Consider the following 16,241-nt stretch of genomic DNA (forward strand, 5'->3'; position numbering starts at 1 on the left):
GCGCACAATGCACACACACACACTGCACATGCTGACACGCCCACACAGCACACAATGCACACACACACACTGCACATGCTGACACGCCCACACAGCACACAATGCACACACACACACTGCACATGCTGACACGCCCACCCAGCGCACAATGCACACACACACACCCTGACACGCCCACACAGCGCACAATGCACACACACGCACTGCACATGCTGACACGCCCGCACAGTGCACACACACATACACTGCACACGCTTGACGTGCTCTCCGCACAGAATGCACTCGCTGACACGCGGTGCACACGCTCTCCACGTGCAGTCTGGCACACTAGCCTAGTGCCCACACACACGCGGCGCCCGGAGCAAGGCGAGTCCCGGCCAGGGGAGCCCGAGCCGGAGCCAGCACCGGGTCCCAGCTGCAGCTCCCGGAAGGGGCAATGGCGAGGAGGGGACCAGTCTCGCTGGGATCCCCCCCCCCCGCCCCATTCACACGCACCCGGACAGACCCTGCTGGGCTGCTCTGATTGGTCACATGACAGCAGCCCAGCCCCCCCCCCCAGCCTCGCAGCGGAGGAGTTGGGGGGGGGGATGTGTTGGGGGAGGGGAGGGGAGAGGGGGGTTGAAATGCAACCAGCGGCAGATTAACAGTAGGGACCCCCCCAGCTTCCTGCACCCCCCCCGGGCCCCCTCCCCGCGCACACCTGCTGCTGCCCCCCTCCCTTTGTGCAGTGCAGGTGTCCCCCCTCCCAGCCCCGCTGTGATGTCACACTCCGGCTCGCGGGGCACGATGGGAGAATCCCAATGTTTTCCAACAGATGCTCCAAGAAAAGCAGCCGATTAAAGCAATTGCAGGAGCGAAGATTTTGCTATTGGGCGGGAGGGGGGGGAGCACGGGGGAGGGGAGAGCCCGGCCCCAGCTCATGCCGGCCCCCCCCCGGAGCCGCACGAAGGCAAGTTCGCCCATGAGCGGCAATAGGCGCCCGGTGCATTAGCGGCATCGCTGCGGCTGCTGGATGCTGCAGGTGCGGAGCCTCGGCGGGAGCTGGCGGAAGGAGGCCGGGGAAGATGCTGCCGCGGCTGGGGCTGCCGGGCTGAAGCTGCTGGCGCTCCGGACTCCGGCCCCCCCTTCCCCATTGTGACCTTGGCCGCCGCCCGTTCCATGAGCCCCCCCACCCATGGCTGCAGCGGCAGAAGGGACTGGCTGTTTTCTCCCCCGAGGCAGGTCTCAGAGCGACCCCAGCATCCTCACGGACTGCGCTGCCTGCGCGGCCCCTCCAGCCGGAGAGAACCCAGGTAACAGCCCCCTCCCCCCACAACAGAGCCGGGGGAAGAGGGGAGTGGAAAGGGGGGGGGGCGCAGAGGGGTCCCGCTGCCATCTGCTGCAAACCTGCCCGCCCAGGCACGGCAGGAAATTAGGGGCATCTTCCCCGCAGTAAATCCTGAACTGATGCAGGGGCTTCGCTGCAAACAGCATCGCCTCAGAGCCTCCCGGGTGCCTGGCACCGCCACTGCCTGCAAACTCCGCGTGCAGCGGGGAGGGGGCTGAGATCAGAGCCTTGCCCCCCCCCACCTCTCTCTGACTGCATGGGAGGGGGACCTCAGGGCCCGCAGCTCTAGTGCTACCTGCAGCCCAGCCTCGGCTGCTGGCAGGCACTTCTCAGCACAATCACCGCCCTTGTGTGGACCCAGGCAGGTGGCAGCCTTGGGGAGAGCTGCTTTAGCACAGGAGGCTTGACACTCTCCCCCCGTCCCCCACCAGCCAGTCCTCCTCTGCCAGGAGGAAGCCATGGGGCAAGCGGGGCAGGGATCCAGGCAGGACTGACCTTCATGCACCCCAGGAGAGGCCCTGGAGTGAGGAAGGTGGAGTGGCTGGATTTGGAAGCTACAGTACTCAATGCAGTAGGCAGTACTCCTACCTAGGCCAGTGATTAATACTTTGATTCAGGCTTATGCATAGCTGATTTATTACTGTCTGGAGGGGGAGAAAAAGGGCCAATACAACAGAAGGGAACAGGCCGTTTGGATAGGATCACCATGGAGACAGGAGGAAGCAGAATAATAATAATTAAATTGCCCCCCCCCCCCGCACCCGAAGGTAATTTTCACTTCATACAGAGAAGTATAATCTTCTTATGAAGTGTAGTGGCAGAGGGGACTGAGGTACCAATATCCAATCACACTATTCTATTTATAAATGAAAACGAATTATTTCACCAGCGCCAGCTAACAAACATGTTCAGCTTAGCTTCACGTTAAAGAATAGTTCTTCCAGGAGGAAGCCATGGGGCAAGCAGGGCAGAGATCCAGCCAGGACTGAAAGAATAGTTCTTCCATTAAATACAGATGTCTTTAGTGGTGACTGTATCATTTCAAAGTGCCGACATCAAAGTGATGATGATCCTTTGGAGTAAGGAAAAGGTTGGCTCTGCTGGGTGAAGATTTCCTCTAGTCAACTCAAAAACTCCACATAGCTTGTGTGTGATGTGACTGCAAGGAAAGGCCCAACAACAAGTAACTAGAAGCAGAGGCCATGCTCCAATTTACCCTGGCTTTATATAAACAGTGGACCATTTATGAGCTGTAAGGTTTCTTTGTGAGGGCTACTGAATTATGGAATGATTAAACAAAACAGGGTAAGCTGTGTGGTTTCTACCACCCTGAGACAATGAAAGATGGGTAAATCCTAGTGGCCCAATATATTGAATTCTAAACATAGAACTCAGGGTCTGAACCCAAATCTAAAGGAAGCCAGGAGAGAAGTGCCTCTTGAATTAAATGGGTTTTAGATCAGGCCTTAGTTCCTCTTTTGAAGATTGTGATTAAACACTCCCAGCCTTCTTTGATGGGTCTGCTTGCCAAAATCATTCCCAGAGAAGCAGACTATACATTAATAATTATGACAATTTTAAGTTTGATTCGTTTTCCTTATCAAACAATTCTGAACATCTTTGTAGCTCTGCAACTAGATAAAACAATGAAATTAATGGAAACGATAGAGGATTTCTCTGATGCCCAATTATGGCCATACCCCACGTAAAGGGAACAAAGGATGCCTCTAACATGAAGTGCTAGACTTTCTGCTTAAGGGACAATACTGACGGAAAGCGAGGAATCTATGCTTCTGCTATTTGATTTCTGGAGGCAAAAGTGACTAGTGAAAGGAAAATTATATGCATACAATCTAATTTCAGCTCTTTCTTGTATATTTCAAAACAATCAATCAATGTGGGAAACAGCAAATGTAACAGACAATCTAATTTTTAAAATCTATTTGATATAAGGGAAAATAAACACATGCTTTTTTGAAAAGAGGTACTGTTAACAGCACATTTTCTTCAATGAAAACTCCATAATTTAAGACCAAACATCCCAGTGGCATGGCAGCTGCTGCACAAAGTATGCAAAAAAAATCTCCCCCTTTCCAAAAAATATACTGCAAAAGCATTATAAAAGGAAACAAAAGACAACAATATCTACAGCCTGTGTATATTCTTGTATTATGTAGATTAAGGAAACCCTACCTACATTTTATTTTTTCCTATAATTTACAGATATGGATTTTGTTAGCAAACAGTTACATTGTTTGGTAAACATTGGGTAGACCAGTACTAAATAGTGTGACTGTAGGTGACTGTCTTAGAGTGTAAGAATGGTAAACATCTAATGTTTTCAGTACTAGTATTGCTTTACCTGCAAAATTACAACATTTTTTTGCCATCTAATTTGTGGACAAATTGTTTTTGTCTCCGTATTTCAAAGATTTAAGCATAATTTATGCCAAGCTATGAATTAGCTGTCATCCTACATAGTTACATTTTCATCTTACTTCCTTGCTAATAGAAATAATTATAATTTGATTTTATGTTTAGTTATAAAACCAAACACACACAGTCAAAATAACTTTTAGACCTGATCATTCTACAATGTCATGTTTACATTTACATCCCAATCCTGCTTCCATTTAAGCCTTGCTTTAGACAACAGAGGAATAGAACCTAATTTCAACTTTTCGGTTTCTGAACTGTATTTCAAAGGAGTTTCCTAGTTTAAAAGTAATGGCTTAGTTAAAAACTCAGGCCAAAAGAGACATTATTTATACCTCAAGTTATACAGACAAATGTGCCAATAGCAAAGTATTAGGCGGGTTTTGATCTAATAAGAGTTAGAGGATGATGCGTAAAGAGAGCAGTTATCCATGTAATTGGGCAGTTAACCTAACCAAATGGCTTTTATAAAGGAAGATAACCCATATCACATCACTGACCTTGGCAAAAGCACAAAGGTAACATTTATTCAAGGATGAATTGTGGGGGAAAAAAAAATCTAATATGTTAGGCACAAACAGGCTTTCCTTCAGCACCTGGCATACAGATTTTGTTCTTGGATCAAACCCTTACTGAGGTCAGTACTGAAATGCTGTCACCCTGACCTTGTGGTTATGTTCCACTATTTTTTTCTTCGTGGGGGGACACTGAGTATTCAGTTGTTGTTTTTTTGGCCACGAATACCTGGATTTAATTGAACAACTGGAGGGCTGAGTGGCCTTCCGTTCCAACATTTACTTGGCTGGGCCTACACTGGAAAAATGTATCATGATAGAAAATGTGGTAACAGATATTAGTTAATGTGTTTTCTAGAGTTTCCTTTCCCCCATGTAGGCATGGCCTTTGTTTAAGCAAGTTGCATATCACTCCTCTTGATCTATGAAGTCCTGGTATGAGTGGTTTTTTGCCCCATCATTAGCCAGGAGTACATGCAGTGACACTGACATCAGAAGATGCAGAGGCAATACCCTTTAGTTTTCCATCCATCCAGGAGAGCTCAGTTCTAGGGCAATATCAGTTTTTCAGTGAGCTGCCCAATTTTACAGCCAAGTTGAATGAGGCACCACAAGGTTATATAGTTGCCCAAGTCATATAGCGAATCAGTGATTCAGCTGGGACGAGAGCCTGGAATGCTTCAGGTAATCACTAGACTAGATCTCCTTCTGGCTGGTTTGGACAAGTCAAATGGCAGACTCAGGGCGTTTCCTATGAACAGATTGTGCTGAAAGTCTTTTGCCGTATGTTAGGAAACCATCTAGTTAGAATTGAAGTTTTGTCTTTTTGAGCTGGGATACTACTTGGAGCCAAATCCTCCAAAAGATTTCCCTAGGTTTGAGATAAGTTATCCTTTTTTTCTTTATGTGTTTAAAAAACAAGCTCCTTCTTCCTGTATGAGGAAGGGACATCTAAAGTACCTAACCGGCCAGACTCCATGCAGATACTAAGAGAACTTGCTTGTGCAAATACTTTCAGAGCTTGATTTTCAGAAGTGCTGAGCACCCACAATTCTGGCTGTTGCCATTTGGAGCCGCAATTGCTCATTATCTCTGACAAAAATCAGGCCCATATTTATAGTGGGGTTTTTATTATACAGTATTCTCTGTTCAAATGAAAAGTTATTACCTTGATTTACTACAAAATTACAGCAAATGCACAGGCCAGTGCTAAATTCTGTTCCAAAATCTGCTTTGTAAGATTGTTTTTAAAATGATATGTTAACAGCATATTATAAAATGTTCCTACATCAAATAAAATACATGATGTTCAGTACATGTAGACAACAGGCTTAACAGTAACATGTGTTACTAAATAACAGGCCTACAAATCTGCTAATAATTAGACCCTTCATATGCCTTTAATTAATAACAGCTCCTTGCAGTGAGCTTTTTGCATATGGCAGCCATGGTCTGAGAATGAAATGTAGGTTTTGTTTGCAGTGGGCATCATTACCAAGTGGACATTTCCCAGCTGCAGTGGATCGTTTAACAAGTTTAAATGTAAGGAATGCTGCAAGTAGTGTTGGTAAGAGTGATGGATTGTTCTTTTTCTTTTTTAAGTGGAGCCATCTATATTTGAATTTTCTTTTTCATGATAAAATAAATGCATTTTGGGTTGAGATTCAGTGAACTCTTGTACCACCAGTGAGCTCAAGTGACTAGGTTCTTGAAAGCTGGTGAGTTCTCTGCTCTGGTGAGAATGAATACAATATTGCAAATTTAGGGCCTGATCTGTCAATCTTCACTCAGCCATGCCTAGGGCACGGGTCACTTGCTGGTTTGTACTAGTGGATTCTTTGCAACTTGAAGTCTTTTGGTCAAAATGGGAGGCCTTCAGTAGCTCAGCAAGAGCTTATGGGCCTATTGCATGTATGGGTGGGTGACGTTCTATGCAACATGCTCGTGGTCAGACTGATAGACTTTAAGGCCGGAAGGGACCATCATGGTTATGAGTCTATGTTGTTCCATTAAGATGAGTGGGACTTTTTTGCTGAGTAAGGAGTGAAAGGGCCAGGTGATTAGGAGCACAGAACTTGGGAGGCCCATAGAAATTCCTCTAACTACACATGGAGCTTCCTTACACTAAGATTCTTGGGATCCAGTCCAGCCTATTATGTACAGAACACATCTGCACCATGATCTCATTCAGAAAGAGAATTTTGTTTGTTAGTGCAGCATGCTCAGTGCTGGAGCAGTGCATCAGATAGAGAAGGACCACCCCCACTGCCATTACCCGTTAGGTTTTTCAGATCTTCATATGACAGGTGTTTTCAAACATAAGAGCAGTAGATGTTTAAACAGGGCAGAATTCTACAAAAGTGTTTAGGACATCAAGGAAAAACTACGTATCCTATTGCAACTTCAGGGGCATTTAAGTAGACCACACTTAATTATAACTTAAGTTGAAAGCTATCAAGAACACTTTTGTTAAACACCCTTGCTCAAGAGAAGATAAATGGTGATGGAAATTTGATTTGAGTCATAGAAGATAGAATCACACAGGGAAAGATGGTGACAACAGAGACTCTGAAGCAATCCTATAAGTCATTTTAAGTGGCTTACACCCATCTTCCTCCCCCCCCTCCAAATGTTTGGGAGAAAGAGGCTATAGAAGAAGAAGTCTGGAATTTCAGACACAAACCAGATCTTAAGATCCTGCAACTGTCTCTCAAACAGATGGTGAAGCTGAAATAGCTCCTTCATTGTACATTTCCAGCAATCAAAGGGAATAGGAGAGACTGGTAGTCTCTCATTTGGGTCTTAGATCATTAAAAAATGGAACTTCACAGAAAAAGAGAGCAAATTAATGTCAAAGCTTAACTAGTGAAGAAAGACAGACAACTATAATAAAATGAGAGTCTACCCACCCAACAATTTAGATGCACGGACTATGGGTCCTACAGAATGAAAGAAACCTAATTTGTAGAAGGGCACTATTATGCCAGGCATCACTTACAAAACTACCAAGCTAAAGAATTGTTTTTCAGAATTGACACAATGTTCTTCTTCAGTAACAGATACTATTGATCCATCCCACTTACGGTCCATTGTACCTTACCCTTCCTCCAGTGGAAAACCAAGGAGCTACTGTAGAACTAACAGTAGTGTGGATCTCTTAGCTTCTGTGTCAGCTCAGCGCATCAGATTCCTGAGTTCTAGGTGTGGAAGAGATATGCCTCATACATGTCAATATAAAACAGTGCTGTAGGCTCAAGCACTGAGCCTGTTGAAAACTCTTAGTCCGTACACATGGTGAATTCTTTCAGTTGCACAATAACTCATGCTGATGTGTCCAAAATCTCACTATATATGGAACATCTGTGTTCCAGATACGCACAGCTGTGTGCATGCCAAAAGTTGATCCAGCCACATAAATAAAAGCAACTAATGTGATCAACGTTAAGGCTGGGATTGGAGGGAGATCCATTAGAAAGTCTACAATACAACCTCTTGTACGCCTCATTGTTTTCTTTTATCACCTGTCATCATTCAGAAGATGCTGTGGCAAGAGACCTTGTGAAATTAGGCAGTTACTTTGCCAGACTGCTTAGAAGGTGAGAGAAACTAGATTTTTTGCTCCTTTTATGTAGTCTCTTTTGGAAGAGGGAGGCATTTATTATTACTCAGCACAGCATAACGGAAAACGTTAGGACATCCGCTATAACTCAACCAACTCTTTAGGGAAAGTCATGAGGAAACAACAGCCAGTACAGGAATACTCTTCATCTGTCTGTCTGTTTTTATAGGCATAACATACACTGGATATGCCGTTGCACTTCCTTTTACAACCCTACTGTGGGTTCCCTTGGCCTCTTCTGGATTGATGCAGAGTGCTCAGGTTTTAGGTTAACATTCATTGCTGTTCTGATTTGTTCCTCCAAATTCATTTTGACAAGGCTGGTAGCATTGGAGAATGTTTTAGGTTAACATTAAACATGTGCTGAAGACCAATCAAAATCTATGGGAGGGTGAGTGTGTCAGGGATGGGAAGTTAGTGCACAGTGCTGTGCCAGATCTGTGGCTGTCACGACAGTCCCTTACACCAGGGACCATTTAGGTCTAATTCTGATCTGTCCAACACGTCAAGTAGATTTTCAAATAGGTTACAATGGTCATAAATCACAGCTAATTTACAATTTAAATACTTCAATCAGGTCAACTATTAATTGCCTTCCCCCCAAGCTCAATGATCGCTGTTTCATCAGGTCTCCATGAGCCAGTGCATTCTATTACTTTGTTTCTTTGCCCTGCATTGTACTCCTTCCACCTTATCTATATTTTTCATCAATTAAGTTGGCAAAAACTGGACCCTTTGCTCCAAAAGTGGTGAAACAAGAGGCCTGTAAAGATTGTTTCTTTGGAAAGCAACATGCCCTTCAATATAGGCCAACATTTTAGCCTTCTTCATTGTCACTGTCCACTGAACTGAAAATGCCCCTGTCAATATATCCTTTCCCTCCAGTCACTAATTCATTCCCATCTAAATTAAACTGCTTGGGCAGCATCTTTACTTCAGTTTATTGGCACACAATTAATTCTTAGATGTGTGAAATTTCATGATTCAACTCAGAGTCCTTTCACCTAGACTACAAATGTTCTTCTGGAACTCACCCACACGCCCATGTGTTTTAACCATACAACTGAGTTTAGGGACCACACCTACAAAGATTTTCTACTGCACCTCTCTTTTCTTCCTGCATTTAAAGCCAGTGGAACTATGCCCAGAGTACAAACCTTCAGAGGGCTTTACACATGAGTAAAAATATGCATGATAGTAATTTATCTGCATATTTTATAATCACATATTCCTTCTGCATCTAGCTTATTAATACACTCACTTTAAAATCCAGCTCCCCCTAGAGAACCCTGAAGAGCTCCTCCTTGCTGGTTTGCATGAATAGATACCCTTAACTCAAGACCTCTGTTTAATGCCCACTATCCAGTTTTTTTTATCCTCACCTAACCCATACTTAAGGAGTCAAGTCAGAACGGGGTGAAAGCTGTAGACTTTGATGTCCTAATGTTGCTTTTACAGCAGTTGAATGAGATTGATGAATATATATTATTCATGGGGTTTGTTATTTTAAAAAACTTATCCATGCTGGGACGGTTTCCGAAGTTGGGACATCAGGCAGTTAGCCAGATATTAGAGAAGTCTAGTGTTTTGTAAGTGAAATATAGAACGGCATGTAAGAAATGTGTTTTACATTCCTCTTTTATTCTAATCCCAAATTCGCCAGTAGTTTGAATGTTATGGCGTAGCTATTTAATACATTTAAAACTTGATATCCAAGATGTGGAAATGCTGTATCATATCATTGCTGGTAACCAGAGTTTCAAATGTTAGCTCAGCACACGCAATAGCCTCATGAAAATAGTTGTGATATTGTTTTATGATTTGTTTGCTTCTGAGGAGCCCTCTGCATCTGTAGTGACCCTTGACGAGCCTCTATTTTCAGTCACTCCCACACCCTTTCCTTTATATCACAACCATGTTTTTCGGTAACAGAAGGAAGACTGGACAGAATTCCTCTTTGGAGCCTGGCAGTGGTTCTCTTAAATTGAGCAGGGTGCTGCTGAAAGTATGTATTCCCCGCCCCCGATCCCATGCAGGCACTGAGCATGCTGTTTCTTGACTCAGTTACCCCCACTTTGACCACCCTCTTGCAAGCAAAGCACGTGGAGCATAGGATTGGGCCCAAATGTGAGTGTCTGAGATTGGACTAGGTAGCTCAATCCAGGCCCATCACATAGGGGTGAAAAAAAAACATTGTTTCTAGGCAACTGGGCTAGTAATTTTGAGCTCTAACATCATTTGTTTCCTTTGTTGGTTCAGATTTGATTTTTGGCAAAAAACCAGTGCGAGTGCCTTTTGAATATTTCATCTCTCCTTGTTCCCATTGCTGCCTTCTCCATGCACCATAAGAATGAACTCAGTCATGGGCATACAAGTGGCTTTCTTTTCCTTTACCTCTCAGCTGCAGCTTCAATATTATGGCATTGATGCCAAAGGCAGCACGGATGGCATTACACACTATAAAAACAATGCATGGTGTTTTCAAAGGCAGTCAGTGATGACAAAGAGAAGCAGAGGATGTCTAGCTACTACATTTACATGTTTCAATGAAAATAAGTTCTTAACCCGAATCTTAACAGACAAGCTTCAAAATGAATATCAGATAAAAGCCCCTTTTCTTTCAAAGCTGCAATAATCACATACATCACACTCAAGGAATTACTGGCCTCTCCTGTGTAGTCCTCTACAAAGAGCTTTTCTGTCTGTTCCCCTACTTGAACACGTCAAAATGTTTCCATGCATCATAATAGGGAATGGTCAAAGCTGAAAAAATCAGATGATTTGGGGCCATATCCTGCAGACACAACTACTCTCATTGGTGGTGTTAATCTCTCTCTCTCTCTCACACACACACACAGTACATATATTACACACACACACACACTACATTTTCTGGTTCTGTGATTTCCGGCATGATTGATAAAAGGTCAAGAAGATTTGATTAGTTATGAAAGAAGAATTTATGGCATCTGCTCCCAAGAGTCTGATTCAGCATCAGAGAAGTCCATGAACATTCATGGGCAGGTATGTTTGTGAACAAGTTGCTGATCCCACACCACAAGGAAAGTTAGAGAGCTGGGAAAAGCCAACTGCAAACTTTCTATTTGTTAAAACTCTTTATCTACAGGTTCAGCCTCTGCTCAATATTATTGCATCTGCTTGAAAATAAGAAACCGGCAAGCACTATTGATAACATCATAAGAGTTGCAATTCAAAGGGCATTGGATCAATCTCACGCAAAGTATCTCGGGATCAGATCCCATGTGAGAGAGAGGGGAGGGATAGCTCAGTGGTTTGAGCATTGGCCTGCTAAACCCAGGGTTGTGAGTTCAATCCTTGAGGAGGCCACTTAGGGATCTGGGGCAAAAATTGGTCCTGCTAGTGAAGGCAGGGGGCTGGACTAGATGACCTTTCAAGGTCCCTTCCAGTTCTAGGAGATTGGTATATCTCCAATTATTACCTTTTAACATAACAGAATGAAAGTTTCATACCTGAGCTGCAAGGGAGCTGTATCACTTTGTGAAATGTGTTTATATTAAAAAAAAAAAAAAAAAAAGCAATGTTCCCTAAAGCCACTCTTTACATTCATTGCACCTTTAACCCCTTAAAATACCTGACTCCATGATATTTCAAATAACTTTTTTTGAAGTTACACATTTTAATCCTGATTTTCATTTGATGACATATATAAAGGCATAAAAGTCAAAAATGAAAGTTAGAATAAATTGAGTTTTGAAGGGCAGATGATTAGAAACAGGAATTTAAAATGGGCAGTGGGGAAAATGGAATTTCAGACACTTATGAAAGCTAAGTACCATGTTTCTTTAAATGTGCATGTATATATGTTTGTACAGCACCTAGCACAATGGAATCCTGATCCATAACTGGGGCTACTACTGCAATACAATAATGTTATACACAGGACCAAGTTTTCCCCAGGGAATTCCAGCATCTAATGTTGTTGCTGCTGCTGATGTTTTTGTTTTCCTCTCTCAGAACCACCTTTGCAAATCCTATTTTGTAAACTACTTAACCATTTCTTACACCTAGGGGGGTAGGAAGGGCAAAGCTGACCATGTGCTGGGACGTGGTGCCTGAAATTAAGCATTTTTCACCCTCATATCTGTACTCTGTTAAACGCCCACTAACTTAAACAAGGATGCAGACATATATATAGCATACTTGAACCTGTATGGAAAGCATTACAAAACATGTAATTAAAGTGAAACACGTATTGGCGTGTAGGATGCTGCTTAACTTGACTTTAGTAGCAAAGGAGACGGAGTGATCAGCATTGATCTCACATACTGATATTAATTGGGTTAGACTGTAGAGGGCTTGAGGATTCATTTGTCTTCTCTGGAATTTTACAGTTTGAAACCTTTAAATAGGAACAAGTTATAGAAAAATTAATCATCAGGAGCCTGGCTTTTAAACAAGTTAGGCACAAAGCTTGATTGCACAAATGGTACACAAACCCACACTTAAATTGCAAATGCACAGTCATTTGATTTCATATACAAATTAGATTAATCAAATGCCTAATATTTAAAAATCAGGCTCTAGATATAAATGAAGATTTTTTAGGATTAGTGGGTCAATTATTATTTGTGCAGTACTTTGAACATGTAATGAGTTATATAAGTGATGATAGTTATTAACTCCTAGAAAAACATCTATTTACTTTTGTCATTAGTTAAGTGACTATAATAATTTTCCACAACCTTTAGCTTTGAGAGTTTGTTCCAGATTGGTCTATTAATGCTGCAGTTAATGGGTTACACAACTTATTTATTTAGAGCCTTCAGTCAATTGTTCCTTGCCAGATTGTGGTTTTTCAAAGTGCAAGGTAATATCTAGAATTAATTATCCTGCCTTCTCTAATCACGTCTGCCTTATAAATACCAATAAGTAAGTAAAGCGAAATGTGAGGGCCTCATATTGCTTCTTATCTAGCAAGAGTTTAAATAATAATGCAGTGGATCCTCTGTGCCCATTAAATCCAGAGCCTTGGTCTCTGAAATCCACGTTGATTTATTGTCTGTAATGTATACACAATTTACACATGCCCTAGGGAGCACATAGACTAACCACAGGAAGCAGGTCAATAATTTGATGCTTGAGTCTACATAAATATTTCAATGTGATGATCTTAATCAAAGAGTATCTGATCTTGCTTTTTGGAGTGCACCGTTGTTACTTTAACAGATGTAACTCAAACATGTAACCATAGAAACATATATAAGCAATACAGGTCCCCATGCAGAAAGGGCTGCATGGTGATTACATTTAAAGAAGATATGCTGCATAGCTAGGTTGGTCTGCAAAAGACGGATTAGATAACCCTTCCCCTCACTCCATTCTGCTGCTGTATAACCAGCAACAGGACTAGCTTGCAGTGGTGCAATGCCCTGGGCCAGGCCTGTTCCTCCATTTCTCTCTTCCCTCCCACCCCCTCCCCTCAAGTCAGATCCCTTTGGTCATCAAGGCTCCACGTCTGCCTTGCCCTCATTTATTTATTGTGAATGTGTCTGGTTTCATCCTGTTTCCCACTGTGACCAGGCCTCCTGCTTTCAGCCTACACTGAACCTTCTTGTTGCTGTGGCACAACCTGGAAGCAGCCCTGGGGGACAATCACCCAAAGCAAACACTCAATCTCAGATCCCAACACTCCCCTCCCTGTACAAGTTCATTTGCCCACAGGACCAGCTCTGCTAAGTCAGAGGCCTGCAGACCAATGTCAGGCGAAGCCAGCCCTTCAAGAAGAGAACCTTTATGGGTTAGTTAAGAACTTTGGCCAAACTCTCAGTCTGAGTCAGAAATGGGAAGTTCAGGCAGAGAAAAACTGCCTTAACGAGGGCAGCTAGGTAATCTCCTGATGTAGGGGAATTCCTACGGGCCGTAAAGCCAGCCTGGCTAGCTCTGTCACACAATCTTCCCTTCAACCAAAGCCTGCAGTCAGGGTCAGATTTAGGGGTAGGTGACCGCCTGGGGTGCTCTTTTTATTGTTAGCAACCAAAGGGAAAACAGAATGTTAGAAGTAAAATGTTTTGGGTAATTCCATATGTGGATTCATTTTTCACTAACCTCCTAGAATGTTTTGGACCTTTGTAGAATCTTGTGGAACCTTCCAGACTTTGAGAAGTTCATTTTCCTTGAACCTCCTGGAATTTGTCAGCCAGGACCTCCTGGGTATACCAGGGGCGAGACATCGCCAGTCAGTCAGTGAGATATAAGAACAAATTGAAGTGAAGTGAGAGACGAGAGCGATATTGTGAACCTTGTTTTATTGTGCAATTGTGAAAGTGTACTTGTGTTTTAAGACTTGAAGAGTGTAAGTAGCAACTAATAAAGGACATATATAATGAGATGCCAGAGATATCTATAGAAAACCTATCTACGCAACAATATAAAAATACCTCTACTTCTTTTGCCATGCTTAACACGTAATGTTTGATCACTTTCTAAGACTGCGGAACATAGACTTTTGCTCTCCCTAATACAGCCTCCCACCCCGCCTAGAAAATAAAAGATGCCTTCTGGAGCTCAGTATAGGAAGCAAAAAGCTCAACTGCAATCTAGTTTGCAGCAAGAGGGGCAAATCTGAACTGCAGGACTGGGTTAACATTCTAAGACCGTCACCTACAGTCACACTATTTAGTACTGGTCTACCCAATGTTGGTGCACAGTTCAATTTCTTGATGTTAGTACATTTCAGTTACTCTTAAAATTCAAAAGTCTCAGAGGAAAAGCTTAAAGGAAATGAATGTTTTTATTTGCTTATATATGGCATGAATAAATACAGATTTACAGATCCTAGCGTGAAAATGTTGTCTTATATGACAGGGGATAAATCATGTATGTAAACTGTGCATTAAAGTTATTCCATAAAAAATAAGGTATTCAAAAGTTTAACAAATAGGAGGTAGGGGGCACCAGAGATGCTTCTTGCCTGGGTCGCCATTTGGTCTAGGGCCCGCCCTGCCTGTAGCATAGGGGCTGTGCTGGGGTTGGCCCACAGTAGCAGTTGCCATGGCCAGAATACTTTATGCTTGAGCAAGCCTCAGCTACCAGAACAGTCCCTAGGAACCCTTGGGCTGTTTTGAGTTATGCTGGGGGAACTGGCTGTCAACTGGCCCCAAGATCGGAGGACCGGAAAGGTGGCAAAGAGGCATCTTCCCATCCCAACCCCCAGGATCCTGCTGGGTACAGTTTGGCTGGACTGGAAGATCTGGCCTGTTAGGAATGTGCATGGGGAGGGACCTAGGGGGGAGGGATAGCTCAGTGGTTTGAGCATTGGCCTGCTAAACCCAGGGTTGTGAGTTCAATCCTTGAGGGGGCCCACTTAGGGATCTGGGGCAAAAATCAGTAGTTGGTCTTGCTAGTGAAGGCAGGGGGCTGGACTCGACTCAAAAGGTCATCAAGGTCCCTTCTGGTTCTAGGAGATAGAAATATCTCCAATTATAAAATAAAAACAACAGGGTTTAGAGTTTCGCTTCAAGTAGTTCTACTGCACATTATGGGCAGCTGGATCACAGCATCCACTCAGGGGGCTGCTGTATTATTCTACATCTTGTAACTACAGCTTTTGTGTTTTAAAACCCAGGGAACTGAGTGGTTGTGAAGCTGCTGGGTGGTCAGTCCCTGAGTCAGACAGCCCCAGTTTGTCCACCACACAGTGCAAGGGACTCATCACCCCAGCATTGTGCATCAGCCAGCTCCAAGGAGGAGAAGGTAGTTCAGACACTTGGTGGGATCTTCAGAAAGGCTCAGGCGACTTTCAGTGGCACTTGAGCCACTTAGGAGCACTTGGAAATTCCACCCATCAGCAAACATGCTGGCTTTGGCCAAAAATGATCAAACCTGGGTGCCAAGAGTGAGGCATCACTTGTGGGATTTCCAGAGAAACCCATGGGAGTTAGGCATTCAGTATCCACTGAAAATCAAATGGAATAGCACCCTTGAATGCTTTGGAAAATCCCACCTCTAAATTTAGTGGTCTGATTTTCAAAGGTGTCAGAGCAAACATGCACGCGTACGCTTGGCAAGTCACGTGCTGAGGAGGTTAGTGTTCCACAGGATGGGGTGTTACCATTGCACACACTCGTAAACAGTGAATGCAGAGTCTCATAGGCTTTGTGACAAGGACTGTCCATTTGCCCAACATGTAAAGCACGGCATTTTAGAGCTCCTGCATGTTGTCTCATAAGACAGTTATTTACATGAGTGTGAAAGTGCAATACAGCTCTGCTTTTGAGAGCTTCCTGACGTGACATGGAGCTGTAGAACTGAGATACCCCCCCACCCCCACCCTAGGATGCTCTAGGATTTGTAGCATATTCCT

At 43.5% G+C, this 16,241-nt stretch overlaps 1 protein-coding gene across 20 annotated transcripts in view; it reads left to right on the top strand.

Moving 5' to 3' along the window:
* The first annotated feature begins 669 nt into the window (after positions 1-669).
* PHACTR3 (phosphatase and actin regulator 3) overlaps positions 670-16,241 on the top strand; it is a 150,597-nt gene continuing 135,025 nt past the window's right edge. For 2 of the 20 annotated variants that reach the window (XM_039499296.1, XM_039499300.1), the window contains exons 1-3: positions 670-1,292; positions 7,814-7,874; positions 15,504-15,631. In XM_039499296.1, the coding sequence (XP_039355230.1) occupies positions 1,175-1,292; positions 7,814-7,874; positions 15,504-15,631 (307 nt within the window). In that variant the 5' untranslated portion in view covers positions 670-1,174. Of the gene's footprint in view, positions 1,293-5,760; positions 5,846-7,813; positions 7,875-9,829; positions 9,903-15,503; positions 15,632-16,241 lie in introns of those variants that run through there. The other 18 variants (XM_039499305.1, XM_039499315.1, XM_039499301.1 and 15 more) reach the window with 16 other exon arrangements.

This window comes from Mauremys reevesii, linkage group 13 (assembly GCF_016161935.1).
Source record: "Mauremys reevesii isolate NIE-2019 linkage group 13, ASM1616193v1, whole genome shotgun sequence".
NCBI classification, from domain to species: domain Eukaryota; kingdom Metazoa; phylum Chordata; order Testudines; family Geoemydidae; genus Mauremys; species Mauremys reevesii.